At 43.7% G+C, this 18,542-nt stretch overlaps 1 protein-coding gene across 1 annotated transcript in view; it reads right to left on the bottom strand.

Annotated features, from left to right (window-relative positions):
* The window catches only part of LOC119656992, a 155,426-nt gene that overhangs the window by 119,076 nt on the left and 17,808 nt on the right, over window positions 1-18,542 (bottom strand). The window contains exon 6 of the mRNA XM_038063727.1: window positions 1,136-1,186. Within this exon, the coding sequence (XP_037919655.1) occupies window positions 1,136-1,186 (51 nt within the window). The remainder of the gene's footprint in view (window positions 1-1,135; window positions 1,187-18,542) is intronic.

The following is an 18,542-nucleotide window of genomic DNA, read 5'->3' as shown; positions in this document are numbered from 1 at the left end:
TCTCTGCCCAAGGTTCGCAATGGAGAGGAGGGACTTAAACCAAGCGTGGGGCAAGAGGGTGAACCCGGCTAACTTAGTTGTGGAGATGCTGAGGTCCGAGAAAAACTGGCTTATGATTTGCTCCGCAATTGTGCAAATACAGGAGGAGTTGCTGAAAGAGCAAAAAAGGAGTAAATGGTGGTCCGCGGGGCTGGGGCTGGAGAGACCGGGGGTGGTTTTTAGTTGGTGCGAATCCAACACACGCCTGATATAGCTCCGGCGTTTGTGCGGCGGAGCTGGAACGGACCTGTCTTCCTAAGATTTTCCACCTTGGTAGTTGCACAATGGACATATAATTTGGAATTCAGCCTCTTGAGGGCCAAATACCGTCTGATGTTCTGCGAGCGATAAGTCAACGTTTTGCAACCAGCACTTAATGTTGTAAACTGCTTCATTTGCGTGAACCTCGAATTGTTCAAAGGAACCGTACGACAGTCGTTACTTCAATATCTTCCGCGAAACCAACGGAGACCACACCAGTAGAGAGGTCTGCAGTTAGTACCCCTACATAATTATCCACAAATTTGGGCCTAGCGCGAACCCTAGTGGGACTCCGCTTGTTGGTCGATATGATTGCTGTCCTTCATCTGATTCATAGCACAAACTTATATCGATTAAGAAGCCGGAAACAAAACGCACCGAATTTGATTGGGGGCTCAAGTATTTTGCCCAAATCACAGAATTGTAGGCATTCTTCACGTCGAGTGTTATCATTGCGTCGCATTTATCTTAGTCCACAGCCGCTTCAGCATCAGTCGTAGACCTCATCCTTCGAAATTCGAACTGAATCTCTGAGGGACCGCCTTCTTTTTCAACGATCGGAAGTAAATTGTTATAGATTATCAGTTCGAATAATTTGCCAGTGCTGTTGAAAGGCATATCGGCCGGTAAGACCAAGCTTCACCCAAAGATTTGTTTGGCTTGTGAATAAGAATTAGTTTCTGCTTCTTCCATTTCTCTAAGACACGTAGGAAACACCTCGGCAAACATATTTGACACTATGCATTTTGACTGCTGCTGCTTTGTTGGGGAAGCTATACACAAACCCTTGATTTGCGACTATTTTCTTCGCTTCTAGGGCCTCCTCATCACTTACCTTTGAAACTCCGGCTGGGTATTTCTCGATGGTGAACGATACACACATTTTCTAGAAAAAGATTCATCAACATTTCATGTAGCAATTTTGGGCAAGTAATTTTTGGAGAGCGAATTGTTTGACTTTCGACATTATCGTTCTTTAGATGCTACCCCTGGGGTCCGTGTGAACTTCATTTTTGCATTTTATCATAGTCACGCCTCTTTGTATTGTTTGTGTAGCCGCTCATATCCGGATCTGCTTCTGTTTCGCAGATTGCGTCCATTGGTTTTGAGGTAGGATTTCTGGCCTTTCCTAATTTCAGAGTTCCACCAAAAGTTCAATATTCTTTTCTGGGATACAACACCCCTTGGCATGGACGCGTCAAATGCTCGCTGTAACTTCTCGCGAATTTGTAAACCTTTATCATCTGCCTTACCTTCGATGGTTGTATTTTACTGCAAAACTTCTGTGAAAGTCTCCTCGTCAAATTTGTTGATTTTTTGCTCATTTCATGGCTTAAAAAATTAGGTCTGGTGGAGACTGTGTGACACTGTATGCAGTTTTTATTGACGTACCTTTGGTTAAAATATCGCTAACAAATGTGACATCTAGCACCGACCCTACCCACCATTCAGTGTTTGCAAGTACAATATTCAGCAGAGAAACACCTTCGAGTAGTACACTGTCTTTTCTCCTAAACGGCTGAACCCATCATAACGAAACTCGGTGGGACTGTATGGTTTGTGAATCCTTTTACCTGTAACAAGTGGCGCCATTTTTTATTGAGTTTAAGGAAGGACTTCCCATGCATGGGAAAGAGGGGTGCAACGTTTTTTCTCACTAAATGTAGGCAAACAGTCGCGTTCCGAAAGAAGAAGGGGTTATGATATGAAAAGTGCATGCTAAAAGCTTCAGATACTTTTGGTACTTAGCAGTAGTAATCCCGAAAGCATAGAGGGCGAATCTCTCATGCTACTTTGCTCCGAGTCCCCATCTAAACCACGCCCACCATTTTTCACCATGTGCTTCGAGTAATAGCTGTTGTTTGTGAATACACTTTTTATGTACTTCTCGCATATTAATGAACTGCATTTTTTTATTGCTACGATTACGGATTTTTGCTGATTCTAGCAAACACAAAATTGAAATAAAAGTCGAGTCGGGGATAGGAAAATGGCCTGACTTAGTTCCCACACTGGACAGGTAGGTTATTAGTTGGCTCCAAGCCGATTCTGACTTCCTTTAGGTTGGAGCTCAGCTAGCTTCATGCCAGAGACTCTATTTTAGGAAAGGCGTAGCAACTCCAGTTCGCCCTGAGCCGAAGGTAGTTGCTGCGCTTTTGTCCATGGGACTTTGGGTGCTTATCAGCCGGTTGTTCTAGGGCACCAGAAGTTAGTTAGTCCGTCAGTCCCAAAGGGCATTTATTTCCCGAAATTGCAATCAGAATAACACTGCATATTATTGCGCAGGGATTTCGTGGAGGAAATTACCTTCTTTCGTTTTCGGAATCAACTTCCAAGTATTTCATTGATAAAACAAAGACTTTGTAGTGTCATCTAGAAAATTCTGTAAAAGATTTAGCGAATAGCAATAGGTTTCCCAGCAGAGAAAATTCTTCTTAGGTAGCCATCTAGGGTAGTCCCCAAGTAAAAGTCGGGCCTTGTAACTAACTAACTTGTTTTGTGGCTACAGGAGCAGTTGACGATATACTATATCCGATCCAGGTATACAGATTTCGACAGTTGCCAGTCCCCTGTAGACCAAGACAAACGTCTACCCAGCCGAAGATCACAGTCCTCCATCAACCAGCGACCGGACCTTGTCCTAGGACAGCCATTACTTTAGCCCAATACCGGGTCCGGCTTCCCACAGGCAGGCAAAATACACTAGTAAGTAAGAAGACGGAGCGACGACCCAGGGGAGGCCGCGGCTGGAGCGGTGGATACTGCATCTACTCCAGGAGAATACGACAAGTCCGGAAATCAAACCGCAGATCGGGCGGGACCTTCAAGACCGGAAGGGGAAGCAGAAATTGGAGAAAGCAGGACTACGAGCTGAACGAGCAGCCAACCTCTCGGGACATCAAAAACTAACTGGTGCCAGGGGTACAGGCGATCCGTATGTGACACCTCTGGATCCCGAGGCCCTACACGAAATAGATGTATGCATCAGGGCCCTGCTGAATTAAAAAAATATGAATGCTACAAATGCTCTCCTTTTAATTTAGTCTAGGAGCAGTGACAGTACGGGGTAAAATCCAAATGAGACTGGGGGCTACTCGTACGAATACACAAAATAGAGAAGCTAGCGAAACGCTAAATGTGCTGCTCCATTTTGGGAAAGCGGTCCCAAGCTGCACGGTGGCAGTACATAACGTTAACAAAGGGCTCAGTCTCAAGAAGTTGTACTTTGATATAGTTGTTTCAGACAGGTATTGAGAAAGTTTGCAACACCCAAAATAGCAGTAAATACATTCAAATTTATATGTAAATATCTTTAAGTTGGAGAAATGAATAACATCCAGTTTAATCCCTATTCTGTCGAAGCAAGATTCGTTCCAAAACAGCAATAAGGTTTTATAGATTCTCTCTTCACATCCAGTGTACAATTCAACAGTCAACAAAGGTGACTAACTGTCCAGCAAAAAACTTACTCTCCCAACTGTCATCAATAATGACTATCAATGTTCCGACAATTTTACGATTTTGTCTACAGCAGAGTCTCCACATAACATATGTCCAGGAATTTATGCACGCTTTAATGTGCACAAGGATATGTGTAGACTATTGTCTGCTGCCCTTTGCCACGGAGTTTGTACCCAGGCAAAGTTTTATGATTTATGGATTCGAACATTTTACAACCGATTTCATATCTCATGCCTGACAAATGGACTTTTTACTTAATTGAGGTGCATATTTTGTAAAATGTCTGCCAATGTTGATTTCACAATTGGAATTTAGCATGTGTGAAGTTTTTTATAAGGTTTTAGGTAAGTACTAGTAAGTACTAGGCACGGGACAAAGTATGGACAAGGACTTAGAATGGAAATTGCTTTTGTCCTGGCGTGTAAAATGGTGATCCTAAATGCGACACTAGTTTAAGGGAGTCTGTTAAGTGTCCTGTAAAGGAACCTACAGTGTCCAAATACCTCTATAGTTGTGGGCCGCATAGTGTTCCATCAAGTCCTTCATCTCCATTATTATCAAAATAGACATTAAGGTGTGCTGAAACTTAGCTTTTCGCTTGGTAGTCCTGCTCACTTCTTTATGCTTCTGCTGATTTTGTCATGGCGTTACTCCTACGTTGAAGTGTCCTAGGTCCCTGAGTGAATGATATATTCAAACCACAGGCTAGTTCAAATGCCATCATCGTGCGACACTGAGACCTTTCTTTTTTGGTACACCAATCTTAGACATCCGCTTGCTTACCTTTGACATTTGACAGCTGGTCTTCATTAGCTGTGGTCTTCATGGCAGCGCAATGTTAGGCCTCAAGCTTCTCTCGCCTTCTCACCTTCCCCTATCTCTCGAACTATTTCCTGATGGTCCGTGTTATGGAGACGTGGCTCAGGTTTATTCACCTGTTTGCGTGCTTTATTGGATCCCTTTGGCTGGTTGTTTCTTTTTGTATTTGTTTCAATCGATATACTTCATTTTTCATTTGCCGGCGACGGAGGTTTAAAGGATAGCCATAAAATACTCCCAGTAGCACCGTACGATATGTAAGTAAGTATAAGTAGCCTCTCCGTTGTGCCTAATTAGCGCTTATGATGTCGGAAACTATTAAGACTGTGACTGCTACGGGAAGCATAGCGAGCGCATAAAAGCTAGCCCCAATCATCAGAACCAACGTAGTATTTTTTTATGGGTGGAGGTGGAAATCTTAAAAAGAGGCTGCTACGCAAGGTTGCAGCAGTATGTGGGATTCTCACCCACTAAAACCACCCCCACTTCGTGACTACCAACCCGGATTTTGACAGTGTTGTTTTTCCTGCGATTGGTAGTAACGACCGCTTTCATCTTATCTTCCTCCAGGTCTAACTTCATCATTTGGAGCCATACTTTGATGGCGTGATTGGTTTCATTTGCATACAGTTCCACGGCCTGGTGGAGCTTCGCAACCACTATCACTGCCATGTCGTCTGCAAAACCTTTGGCACGCGCAGGCCGAGCACTCTGTCATACATTATGTTCCACAGCAGGGGCCCCAGTATAGAACTTGGGAAACACCTGCTGTTACAATATATTTCTTTGGTCCGTCATCCGCCTCGTACCATAGAAATCTCTCCGAAAGGTAACTCTTGATTATTCTAACTAAGTAACCAGGGACACCTAGTTTAGTCAGGGCCAATAGGGTAGTATGAAGAGGGTGCGGTGCGCCAGATAGTTTTGGGACTTCGGTAGCAAAACCAACTTCTGCCTTTTCCACGGCGTGGGGAACATTCCCTCCACCATGCATGATTCAAACGTAGTTACGAACCATGTGGGCCTAACGTTAGCTGCCAACTTGAGGGCTTTGTCTGTCCGGATGTGTCCCGATAGCTGCGTGGTTAGAGCACAAGCCTGCCGTCCGGAAGGTGGCGGATCGAATCTTACTGGTGGCAGTGAGATGACAGTCGACTCAACTGTGAATGAGTGCCTGAGTCAAATCAAGGCAAAAATCTCGGGCGAGCGCAATGCTGACCACATTGCTTCCTACAGGCTACTGTAATCCTGTAGTGTACCGTTATGGTCTTGAATGAAGTGCTCTAACACACCCCAAAGCCCTGATCCAATATGGATTGTTGCGCCAACGATTATTATTATTATTAACTTCAGAGCTTTGTTCGGAATCCCATCGAATCCCTCCCTTATTATCCCCAATTCGTCCACAGATCTCCCGCAGTTCCTTCTCAATAACCCCTGGAAATGTGAAAACGTCTTGTTCACCGTTGGTTGATGTCCACTTTCTTTACGTTGTGGGAAAAGAAAAGATTATTTTGAACCAGACTCGCGGGCACGTTTCTTGGGGTGATTTTGGTCCTCGAATCTTGTTCATTACAACCTTGCAAGCATCGCCCCATGGGTTTGTATTTGCTTCAAGGCGCAACTGCTTGTAGCCATTCTACCTACTTTCCCGTAGCCTTCCTAAGGCTACTTTGAGGATCGCACCTTTACTTCTCTGACTGCCGATGTTTTGGCTTCCCTCTGGTCCTTTGGCAAAGCCTCCAAGCTCACTGACACGATACTTTCAATAGCGCGATTTTCTGGTTCCTACTGTGGTGAAGCCTTCGTCGCGGCATTCATGTTTCAATTACCCGTTGATATAACTGGCTTAATTTTTGCAGCACCGTTCCCTTCGGGTCGTAACCTATTTCTAAAACCGCCTCTTCCTCGAAAGTTATCAGTTATCCTGGCTTTTAAACTCCTGTTGCTCACTCAACTATCGCCCCCTCCATTCCTGACGTCGAGAAAGACAGCCTGGTAGTCATTGTGGGTGTAGTGTTCATTCACCCGCTGGACCATCCCCCTCGCCCAAGGCACTGAGGTAGGTTAGATCGACGGTTGAGCCTAGTCCTCTGCCACGGGAGGTGGACACGCATCCAACGTTGGCGAGTGCGATGTCCAGCTCCGCGAAGGTTTCAAGGAAGATTTGGCCCCTGGTGTCTGTTACTGCACTCCCCAGTCTAAGGCCCAGGCGTTGAAATCGCCGGCAATGATATTGGGGCTGCGGTCCCTAGCGTCCAACACCGAGCTGTCTAACATCACCTCATATTGCGCTAATGTTGCACTTGGAGGAGCATAACAATTGCAGTTGTCCGTTGTCTTTTGCCCTTACAAAGCCGGCTCCTGGGAATGCTATTGTTTCTTGGATGGCTTGCCGTCCACATGTCCATATCGCCGGATTTTCCGATAAGTCTTTCATCGACGTGGCACTAACGTAATTTCGGTACGGTTCAAATATTGCCGCCACGTCCACATTCGATTCTCGAATGGTTTGCGAGAGCAAGTCTTGAGCTGCCTCGCCATGATTGAGGTTGGTCTGTATCAACCTCATTTAATCCTACGATTCAGCTCCCGTCTGTATGCCGGACACCTACCATCACCTGCAGCGTGCCGCACGTCCACCCCCTTTTTCCCTTTGCACAACATGCACTATGGATCTCCAGTGCAATCTTTGATAAGGTTACCCTCTTCTCCACACTTTCTGCACCTTCTCAACCTATTAAGCCCGCTAGTACATGCTGCTGCAAAGTGATCGAAATCCAGGCATCTGAAGCATCTCTTAAGAGATACTTGCTCCCTAAGTCGGCACAAGACCCAACCTATTCTTACCTTGCCTACAGTAATCAGTTTAATCCCTGATTCCACCGGCAAGCTAATAATAGCGGTCTGTGAACCTCCATATGGCTTCTTCATCCGTTTGATGGCACTTCTTCTTCTCCTATTCGGCTAAAGTTAAATTGTTCCCTTAGCACAGCACTGATATCCTCTCGTGATGTGACCTCATCTAGGTCTTTGCACTCGGTTACTATCTGTCGCTTTCGAGCTTTCTCGTCTCCTTGCTCACCTGCCACCTTTTCCACCTGATCCGGAAAAGTGTCCACTGTCTTCTCGCTAAATTTGTTCAGTTCCAGCATCATATCCCCCTTTCGTCTATGCCCCCTGCGACTCCTACTACCGTCCAAATCTGACAATTCCAGATCGGCTTTAACTTTCCGAAGGATATCGGCGTAAGACATGTCTCCTTTCTTGGAAATAATGATTATTTCCGGACGAATCTTCTTTTTCTCCTTCTGACGCTTTTTGTTGCCCACCTTTGCCTATTCATGTAGGCTCTTCCCCTTTTTTCCAAGTTGGGGCCGCAATCGAAAAACTACCCGACACTTTCTCCGGCCCAGCTTTCTTCTTTTTCTTCTTATCTGTTTGTTGGACACCAAGGGATCCACTTATTCCATCCCTACTCCGTTTCCCCGCGTTCTCCCCTACCTTATGTTGAGGAGGCGTTACCTGCGTCTCCTACGTGACTTTGCCACATGACGCTTGGGCATTTTTCTCCTCTACCTCCCTAATATAGGACAACTTGACGCCACGTATCAGAGCCCTGATATTTCAGTGGATATTCAGCCTCTCCTGAGCCTCTCCTGAGCCTGAATTCACTGAGTTCATTGACGCGTTCCCCCAATGAAATAAACGGTATTGTAGTTTGCTGCCTTCCACGATCGTCTTTTGATATCAATCTGGGGACTTTCCAAATTCCATCACGAGTCCCGCGACGAATCTCGACTACCTAGCGGTAATGTTGCCTCCAAAGTTTAGAGCTTTTGCGAAAAGGATCACTGCGGTCGCTGGATATCGACGGTCGGGAGCCCGCTTGCCCACTCCCAAAAACCGTCGGTACTGGGTTTCCGATGCCCTGCACCTTAAAAAAACTACCGTTCTCGTCCTTCATATTTGGTTTGATTTCTGGGTGTCCTTCTCACCTACCCGGCCTGCGCATAAGCATCCCCATACACGCACATCTCTTGATGGGTGCATGTGCATCCCCACCGAGCGTTCCCCTATCCGCTCGAAGGAACGCGCCTGATGGGAGATTTGGTAACTCCACACAGGAACCAACCTAGTATAGACTGCAAACTATCATATTGACATGGTTCAAATAATATCCTGGATGAGGGGAAGCATATTTTAACCCCTCAGTCTAGGTTGGAAGCATTTTGCTGAAGTAATGCCATATAGGATATAGCTAATCACCACGAACGAAGAGTCCTTGTAGACGAGAGGCTAAGACTCATGGAAAGTGACACTTTTCATTCACTTGATGAGTATACAGCATCAAGCCTCTCACATAGATATTTTTTCCTAGTTTACCTTCAATAAGACTATCTTCGGTGTCATTATCTTTACACTCAAAGCTACAGTAGTGAGACAGGACAAAGCCTAAAACAAACACCCATGATGAAACAGGATACGAACCCGGGGTATTGGGGTCGAGATGTTGAAACTTGAGCAACTCTACCTATCACACGTCAAGGATGCAGGACTAGGTTTTGTGAATGTGGTTTCAAACTTGAATGTTGTTCTCCGGTAGGAAAAGTAAAATAGCGTAAAGGATTTTATTGTCGGTCTGATGAGAAGATCTATGGCGTCCAGAGCCAACACTTCCCTCATTCTCCTCCTACCTATTTAAGGATACCTGAATGAACTATATTCATATGTAAGTGCTTACATACAATTCTGACTGATATTCCAAAGTTTTCACAATACCAAACACATAATTCAACACCAGACACTATTCATTCTCATCCAGGATGCTTACTGATGTGAATAAATGGTCTGCATCACATGGAACAAATTTACATTATTGATGAGAACACTTGTATGCTTGCGAAAAGTCCTGAAAACCGGTTGTGAATTGGAAGCACTGGTTGAGTTTGTATACATTTGTCACACAACAACATCCCTGTATGTCCTGATCAGGTATGTTTTGTGTTTACCTCTATGAATACACACGTGTCGGGTTAAGGTGATTTCACCAGCTCCGAAATGTATCCATTGTACACTTTGCAAATATTTTACGTCTGAGAGCTTCTCAATTGCAATGCCACAAACTTTTCAGGACGAAAGATGACATGGGTGGGAAGGTGACGAATGAAAGAATCATAGCTAAAGCGATTTGCATTCAAATGATTTTTGTCAGTTATTTTTCCGATTTTGTGGATTTGTGAGCATCTGTGGTTGAACTGCGATATGATGGTGTTGCTTCGTCAATAAAGAGAACATTTTCCCAGGACTCAGGACAAAAACGGGAAGGAAAAGGTAGAGAAAGACAGTGTTCTGGTCTCCAGTTTGACTAAAGAAAACTGGGAGGTGGGATTCATTTGAATCATCAGAATACATATGTGCTATCACACTTTCCTGGAGCTCATTTCCTTTTTGGCATTGTTGACATTCTCTCAATTCTCTACCGCTCTAATTTGTAGAGAACAAGGCGAAATTAATTACAGCTTCTCCGAGAATCACGTAATTGAGCTGCTGCCATCTAATATTCTCTCACGAAGTCGAGGATCTTGGCATGAATATTAACATCACTCATGAGAGATCCTTTTGAGAATCAAGTCATAGTCATGACAGCACGTTCGAAATAATTTTGAATCTCACCCTCTTAACGACGCCCGTATCTCTCCTCCTCTCCATAACATCCCCCATTCAATTACTTCTTCATTGACTACGCTATTAATTCAATCATTTACAAGTACCAAATCATGCTCCCAGTCCCGGACCCCATAAAAAAACTATTCCCTTAATCTCCCTTCCAAAGTTTTTTCCCCGGTATAATACATACATTTCAAGTCGCCACTAAATTATCTCCACTTTGGGCCGAGTAAAAATGGTGGTTGTTAGATGTAATTAATTTGGGAATGTAATGGACAAACCACATTTGAACGAGGCGAAACGAAAAACGTAAATCAGATAGAGGACTTAGTAACTAGGGAAAATGAAAAAAAGCTTTTCGATAATTATCCTGTGATAGGAGGCGAAAGAGGCACAGAGAAGAGCAGCCAGCCCTCGACCAGGCCAAGGTTGTTAGTAATGTGCTAAAATAAGGAATTTACGGGGGATGTTAATGAGGAATAAGTACTTATGTAGGTTTTAATGAGGTACGTTTACTGGTGGAGCTTGATGGGATTCGGGGAGAGGTCAATTTATTTTCAATTTCTCAGAAGTACAACCGATTGTCTGGTGAAATTGGAGGGAATTAAACTTTTGGTTATTGTGTTTCCATGGATAGAATCCCCATTATCAGTTCCGGTCGATAATATGTGTATTTACTGACGATGGAATGTGGGTACAAATATTAAGGGAAGGCGTGGGATCGACTTTGAAACTCCTGCGGTTGCTGTCAATTTCTCTTCCTAGCAAACTGATTACACTGCCCCTGCCGTGCTACATTTAGTCGGCTTTCATTTCTGCCTTGAGCTTGACAACGATCAGCTTCTCCGCCTCGCACAAAAAGGACCTTTATTATATGCATGTTATTTTCGTCAATATCGAAATATAAGCCTTAAAGAAGAAACTTTAAAGAGTCCCATTATTGGGGAAGTGGGAAGTGAATTTCCAGCAAAGATGTTCCAAGAAGGTAGAGGTGATAAATATGTGGGTATCTTGCAAAGAAACAGCATCTAATCAAAATGCTTACAAAATTGGCTTAATTTCTATAAATATGGGGATGTGCAGCTTAACATTTTGGGTTGAGAGGGGTACAACTCGAAAAGTTGTAAAAAATGACCGTCTAGATCTATAAACACTTAAGTACTGTTGGTTTAGTTACTTTTATAATAAAATTGGCATGCGTCTGGCACAGGAGCTCTCGTGCGCGGGCTAAATTATAAGCGGGCCAAATCCTTCCTAAATTGGTACAGATAGTAAGCCTTCACCATCTTAGGCCCGTGGCTGCTAAGTAGTGCGAATAGACTCCGTCCCCGACAGTCGCCAGCGAGACACCGTCTGCACCCGCCGAAGGGCTATCAAGAGCAGAGCCCCGCCTGGCCAATATGGAAGCCCGCTCATTCCCTTCCATGTTCCTTCCGACGGGAACCCAGGAAAGACTGACCTTCAGCGTTCCGCGCAGACTATTCAGGAGGATGCCGTCGCTGAGTGCAAGGCGTTGATCCTTGTTACCCGCTTGCTATGGGTCAGAATGGTTATGTTACGCTTGGGGCTCGAATTATGCTCCAGCCATAGACAGACTTCCAGTATTGCCAGTACTACCGCTTGGAATACACTAGTGAAACCCAGGAGACCTAGGAGACTGCGATACGCTGTGTGTATTCGAGAAAACCCCCGCGCCGACTCCACAGGCCATCCTTGATCCATCGGTAAAGAATATTGTGTTATAACCTTGCAGCATGCCACCGGTCTTCCACTTTTAATGTGGAGGTCTAGGAGAAGGAGGTGTAGGATTACATTGAGAGTATCTGCCGGGAAGGACTGCAGAGCCCCGGTAGTACCTGCACACGCGGTTCTTTAAATCCTATTAATCTTCGTTCTATTGTATTTTTTGCTCAAAACGTGCTACCATACAGTAGAGCCAGAGAACCATTCTCAGATGGAGATCCCATTTCTTTGCAAAGGTTCTCTTGCAGGCACAGAAGGCTATACAGGCTTCTTAGCCTTCAGTTTTATATTCAATCTCATATTTAGTTTTGGAAGGATTATGCTAAGATACTTTTGGAGCAAAGAACCAATCTTTGTTAATTCAGCCGTGGTTGGTGGAATTCAGGCATCCTTGCCTTGGTGGTGAATAGCATCAGTTCCGTTTTAATTGGGTTTATGCCGAAACCGCATCTTGCGGCGCACAGGCACACCATTCGCAACGTTCCTTCCATTATGTCACTCATAAGGGATGGAAAGATCCCTGACAGTAGTATCGCCAAGTCGCCGGCATACGCCATTACCTTCACCCCGCTGCTCTCCAATATTCATAAAATTTCGTCCATCACAATTAACCAGAGCACCAGGGAGATGGCGCCACCATGGAGGGTGCCTTTGTTCGCAGCTCTGTTTGCTCAGGTCCGATTGGATTATCCTGGTATTTAGCATGGATGTAATCCAATACGCAAGATGTACCTCTAATTCAATACTGGTCAAGGCATCCTTGGTACTACTGAATGCCTATTCTATATCCAAGAAGGCAGCTAGGGTATACTGCTTGTATATTGATTTGTGATTGGTTGAAAGTCCTTCGTGGACTCATGGCCGCGCCTGTCCGCTTTTAGTATGAAAGCCACTCGTGTTCGTCTCCCGGACTGTGGTGCGTATCCTAAAGAGAGACAGCTCCGGTAAATCTCAACAAGTCATAGCACAACCCTTTCTTACTGCTTCTGTAACATGACTCTCATTATGCCTTCTGGGCCCGAAAATTTATATGCGAAGAAGCTTTTTATACTCCAACCGATCTTATGCTCGGTAATTACCGATTTAATAGTCTCATACCGCTGGGGTGGCTACAAACACTCCAAGCAAGACTCTGACTCACAGTCTTCGCTGACAGAAAAGTGCGTCTGAACCAACAGCTCCAAGTTTTCACTAAAAGATTTCGTCCAAGAGCATTTCGACTTTTTATGAAACGATGGGCTATTATGTCCTTGCTAAGCTTCGCCGATTCACTTGTGCTTTCGATGTTTGGACAATCGTGCCACCTCCTGTCGGTTTTGATGGCCGACTTGTACTTCTTCAGAGTATTTGAATGGCTGCCTGTAACAGATGTTGAAGATTTTCCTGGTCAGCTTTCTGAGGCCGAAGAATTCTTCATTCCACTACAGTGGCAATGTCTTTCTACTGTACTTAGTAGGACACGAGACTTTACAAACGGTATCGAGTGCCTTCACCAGAGCCCCAACCTTTGACTCCATTTCGTGCGTCATGAAATTTTACCAATTTGCGCACCGGAGAGTTTATTTTTAATTACTTGACTAAACTTTTTTCAGTCGTTCTTCTTAGGGTCTCTGATCGGTTTGGAGACCTCTGCGGCGAGATCTAGACTGAAAAGTATCCAATAGTGATCTAAGAAGAATTTTGGTCAGCCACTCTCCAGTTCTTCCCCTGAGAATCGCATTTTCCGTTGTTAGTGTTATATCAAGGACCCCCTCCAACCGTTACTGTTCTCCGAGCTGGGGAAATGGAAGGCTGATGTACTGCCCCTGTCACACACCACCTGTTTCAGTTTGACTATGACTAGGTCGCTGGAACTCAAGTCCAGACACACTTTTACCTTTGCATTCCTGACTCCGAACAGCACTTTATAGTGTTGGGTTCCGACCTGATGTGGAGTACAGAGTCGCTGGGAAGTCTCAAGTTCTCTCCCTACACCAGCTTCGCGAAACTTGCAGCAAATTATTTTCGATTAGCTGTCCGAAGGCCAAGTAGAACGATTGGCAAGACCTGCAGCCAAGAAGGGTCGTCTTGGACCATTATAGCGGGTTTCAGCATTCTGTGTCACATTTTGAGCGCGATTGTCCGGTGGAAATTGAAACTATCGAGTTTGTCCAACTCTAAGAAAAGGGAAGACTCAAACTGGATTCCCTGGTTGGTGATTGTAATTGCCGTAACACCATAACGTGGAATCTACTCTTGACACTGAGCCTCAGCACAAGATTGTGCAGTAATGTCTTTCAGTGGTATCGTCGCAGACCACTGCGTGAACCTTTTGATGATTGTGAGGCAATACCTGAAAACGTGCGAGTCTCGCAAAAGGCCTTTTGCAAGGATTATGTGGACACGCTTAATGGACCGAAGAAACAATCTTTCCTCTTTCCTCACTTGTTTTACTGTTTTGCACTTCTGGCAGGCGATGAACTGTCTGACCCAAGAACTAATATCCTTGTTAAGGGTGGGCCAGAAATACTTTGCGGTAACTAACCGATTCGTTGTCCGAATTCCTGCTGCGCCAGATCTTGAATGGCGTAAAATAGTTGTTTCCGGATATCGGTCAGCATATGTCGGTTCCTTTTCTGAGGTCCCGCAGTATGTACTGAATATTGAGCCGAAGATAGCCAACTTCCTAAATGTGTTTTCATTTGATCATCAGACTCTAAAAACCGCGTCGTCTTTCTCCGCCTCCGCGATTGCCGGGAAATCTACAATGGAGGTTATCTTGACGTCTGCAAAATGTCAGCAGCTATGTTATCTTTTCAAGACACGTGTTGCATGTCGGAAGTGAAATGGCTAATAAACCTCAAGTGCCGAAGGTGACGAGGAGACGCTTTCTCGAGCTTTTGTTTCAAAGAAAAGGTGAGTAGCTTATGGACCGTGAACACTGGGAAGGGGAATTCAGGAAGTATTTATTAGCAAGGTACGCGGTTAATAACTCGATCATAAGTCATGTATTTGAGCGGAACAGAGCTGTTTGGAGAAGAAGCTCAACGGCTCCCAGATTTGGTTCACTTTTTCGTTAAGAGCAGGGCCTACGGCAATGTCTGAGTTATCGACGAATACAGTGATGCGCGCATCTCGCTGAAGAAATGCCCGAAGTGTAGCATCCACCAGGTATTGCTTGGTGGTCTTAAACGCCTTGTCCCAATAGAAACTAAGTCAAAAGGATAGGGATTTTCTTATGCCAGTATAAACATCAGACTTTGTTTTACACAAAACCTTAAATATGCATAGAATTTTGGACGCGCGAATGATTGAAGAACGTCGAACATGCGCTATACTTTTCTTCCATTATACAAATTCAAGCAAAGCACCAGGAGATGAATTTCCTGTATGTAGTCTTCTTGAGGGACATGTATATTTCGGGACAAACTTTGCGGCGGAAGCAAAGGTTCGAATCGAAGCCTGTCTTTGCCGCCGGGAGCGCATCCTTCTAGCGAACTCTCGAAATTTCCTCTTATAGCAGAATTCCAAGCTATTCTTCGTCGGTAACAAGACGAGGATAAGGAGAGCACGCCATTTGAGGTCTCCCTTTCTCTGTCTTGGATTTTTGCCTAGTCGAGGTCCTGAGGCTGATTAAATGGATAAAGGATCCTTCCCCTCCCTACACTGGCGAACCTAGCGAGCGTAATGACCATCGACGCTTCAGGTAAGAAAGGTTTTGTGTATTTCTTATTACGTAGCACGTAATATACCCATATATTTTGTGAGAGTATCCAGTTTCGGGTGATATTAACATTCATAGTCTTTAGTTTCCAAAGAAGCAACAAATTTAACGTATTATAACTTTGTTAGTAATAGTGCGATTTCCACCAAACTTCGTAAGATCATGCTCTACATCATAGTTTACATCACATCAAAGTGCTCGGATGAACTTAACGGAGATTTTACAGCGAATTACTAAAAAGTGTAGTAATATACTATTATTAACTTTATTTGAAGAGATATCGGTATGGAAGGTTTTTCCGAGCCCAGGTACCATATAGTGGCAGCCTGCTGATTTTTGTCAGATTTTTCGGTTGGGTAGTTTCTGAGAACAGCCCTCTTAAAAAATGATCACTACCAACCCGCACTCCCATATTTCCAGCAAATGTCAAAACTAAGACCGACTTCGGAAAGTACTAATGGAGACCTTTCATTTGATACCCCAATCGCGTCAATCGCTATAACCGCCTCCGAGAAAAATGCGTGTGACGGACAGACAGACAGATAGACAGTAAACCGATTTTAATAAAATTTTGTGTTTACACCAGCTGCACATAGTATCAAGATGAGCATCAAAGAGCCACAAAGTATCGAAAGCAGCAAATAGTTTGCTTCTGGAAATGGAGTGGAGGACATCAAATCGCCATGACAGTAACAGTGCACTCATATCTGTCGTCCTCCTGGAAGCTTAAACTAGACTGTGGTCCTAATAATTCGCCTTCACCGCTTCGGTAGGGCAGTAGTAAATAAAATTTGGTCATATCTTCGCTCGACCTGAGGGAGCCTTCAAATTTTTTTGTCTAACCAGCTCGAACAGATAATTTGGTCCCATATCCTCCCTCTGCTTTTTCCAATCAACTACAACTGCCTAGTTTTAATCTTAGAGATCACCACAAAATGTAGAGTGAAATAAAAAAATGGAAGAAAATATTGTAAGTCACCTCAGGGGATTCACTGATCAGGAGATTAATTTTTACAAAAGAATATGAGCAAGGCTTAAAATCGACGTAAACTTCCATCAGTTCATGTTAATCCATTGACTTCAGAGCCTGATATGTTTTTGACATCCTTCCGCATATGTGATCTCATTAAAAGTTCACTTCCATATCCAATTTCATGAACAGACATCGTATATATCATTGGACTGCCTTTTCCGCCAGATAATGATTTTCCCTTTTATTTTTCCTGCGTTTGATTGTACGCTTTAATTAAATTTGAATAAAATTGTAATTCATTCATGTGCATCACTCAAAGAGTAAATATATTATACATTTATGAAGAACAAACCGCATTAATATTATTTATCCAATTTGCATGTCGACCACATACTATACACAAAAGGACTACATGTGAAATTTCGTGCGTAGATAATAACTTTTTCCTGAAATCCTGGGAGCACCTTTTGTGTGGTTAGATGTGCGTTAGTTTCCCGTGAAATTTTTGTAAATCTGATTGGAAATGGAGCATTGAACCGATAAAATTCACAGCTCCCAGTGGTTTTGGGAATAAATGGAATACCGCGGAAATGAGGAAGAAAAAAAGTTACCATAGAGATGGATGTTAATGGTTTGGATTACATTAAGTTTGTGATTCTATGTTTTTGGCGTTGGTTTTGTGTTGCTGTAGTTGGAAATTCGTATGTAAAAATTAAAGTCCCAGCTTTAATATGTTCGGTTGCCAAAGCTTTAAAAAATCATACACTATTCGCTGAATTTTTCTCAATTTTAGTGTGACTACAATTTAAGATTCATTATTAAAGTTATGCGAAAACAAACCCTTAGCATCATCGAATTGCGGGGAGTTTTCTTACCAGGAGATTCCGATTTTCATTCAGAAATAAATACAAAGGATCCCCTGTTTCAGATTCGTAGCTTGAAGGGTTTACTAATCTTGAATCACTAAGAAACATCCAGGCATCTTAGACAATCGATGAGGAGAAAATTGCTTTGATTTTGTCCTAAGCAGATAACTTCACCAAACTTGAAAACGTTGGCTTCAAATAAGGGCGAAATTTCCAATAATGAACTTCAAATATTGCGCTGGGCCTGTTACCTTTGCAGAGTACTTACTCCAGTTTGAACTGCTCAGGACTGAATTTGTTTCTGGTATACATTCCTCTCTCACATATCACATCTTATTCTTATATTTTATTTACTCTGCAAAGATTTCCGAAATTTTCACAAACATTTCTTTTTTAATTTGTAGTTCAGGACATCATTCTCAAAGCCTACTTTTACCCATGGACGGGCGTTTTTTTTTTCCCCTATCCAGCTTCCGTAAAACTAACCACATACACGTGCATCCCCAGATGCGTACATGTGCACGCCCATAACACATCCGCTAACTATTCCGTTAAGGTTCAGTTTCAGTACCTCCTTCATGTCCTTTGAGAAAACTAAATATCACCCCGTGTGCTCCTGTTGTATCATCCCTAGCACATGACGGCAGCACCGCTTCGCCCCAGCCAGTTATTTACGAACATAAGTCTATCAGTGACAAATCTGATCGGAAGCATGGGACACCACCAAACACGAACTTTCTTCGCACATATGCCCCACGTTGAAGTTCTTCTCACCAATGGTTTTATTATGTAAATTAACTGGCTAGAATTGAGCCCAATACAGTCAACACCAAGCATCTTGGCTACCACTTTTATCCCTAACCTGGCTGAAGCCTGCTTTCCTTTATGTCTGGTTCACTAACATCTCGTGTCCGGATAGCTGAGTGTTTAGAGCATAAGGCCGTCGTACGGAAGATCGTGGTTTAAATCTCACTGGCGGGGGTAGGATTTGTATCGTGATTTCATA

This window comes from Hermetia illucens, chromosome 5 (genome assembly GCF_905115235.1).
Source record: "Hermetia illucens chromosome 5, iHerIll2.2.curated.20191125, whole genome shotgun sequence".
NCBI lineage: Eukaryota > Metazoa > Arthropoda > Insecta > Diptera > Stratiomyidae > Hermetia > Hermetia illucens.
This window is presented reverse-complemented; position numbering and strand designations above follow the sequence as displayed.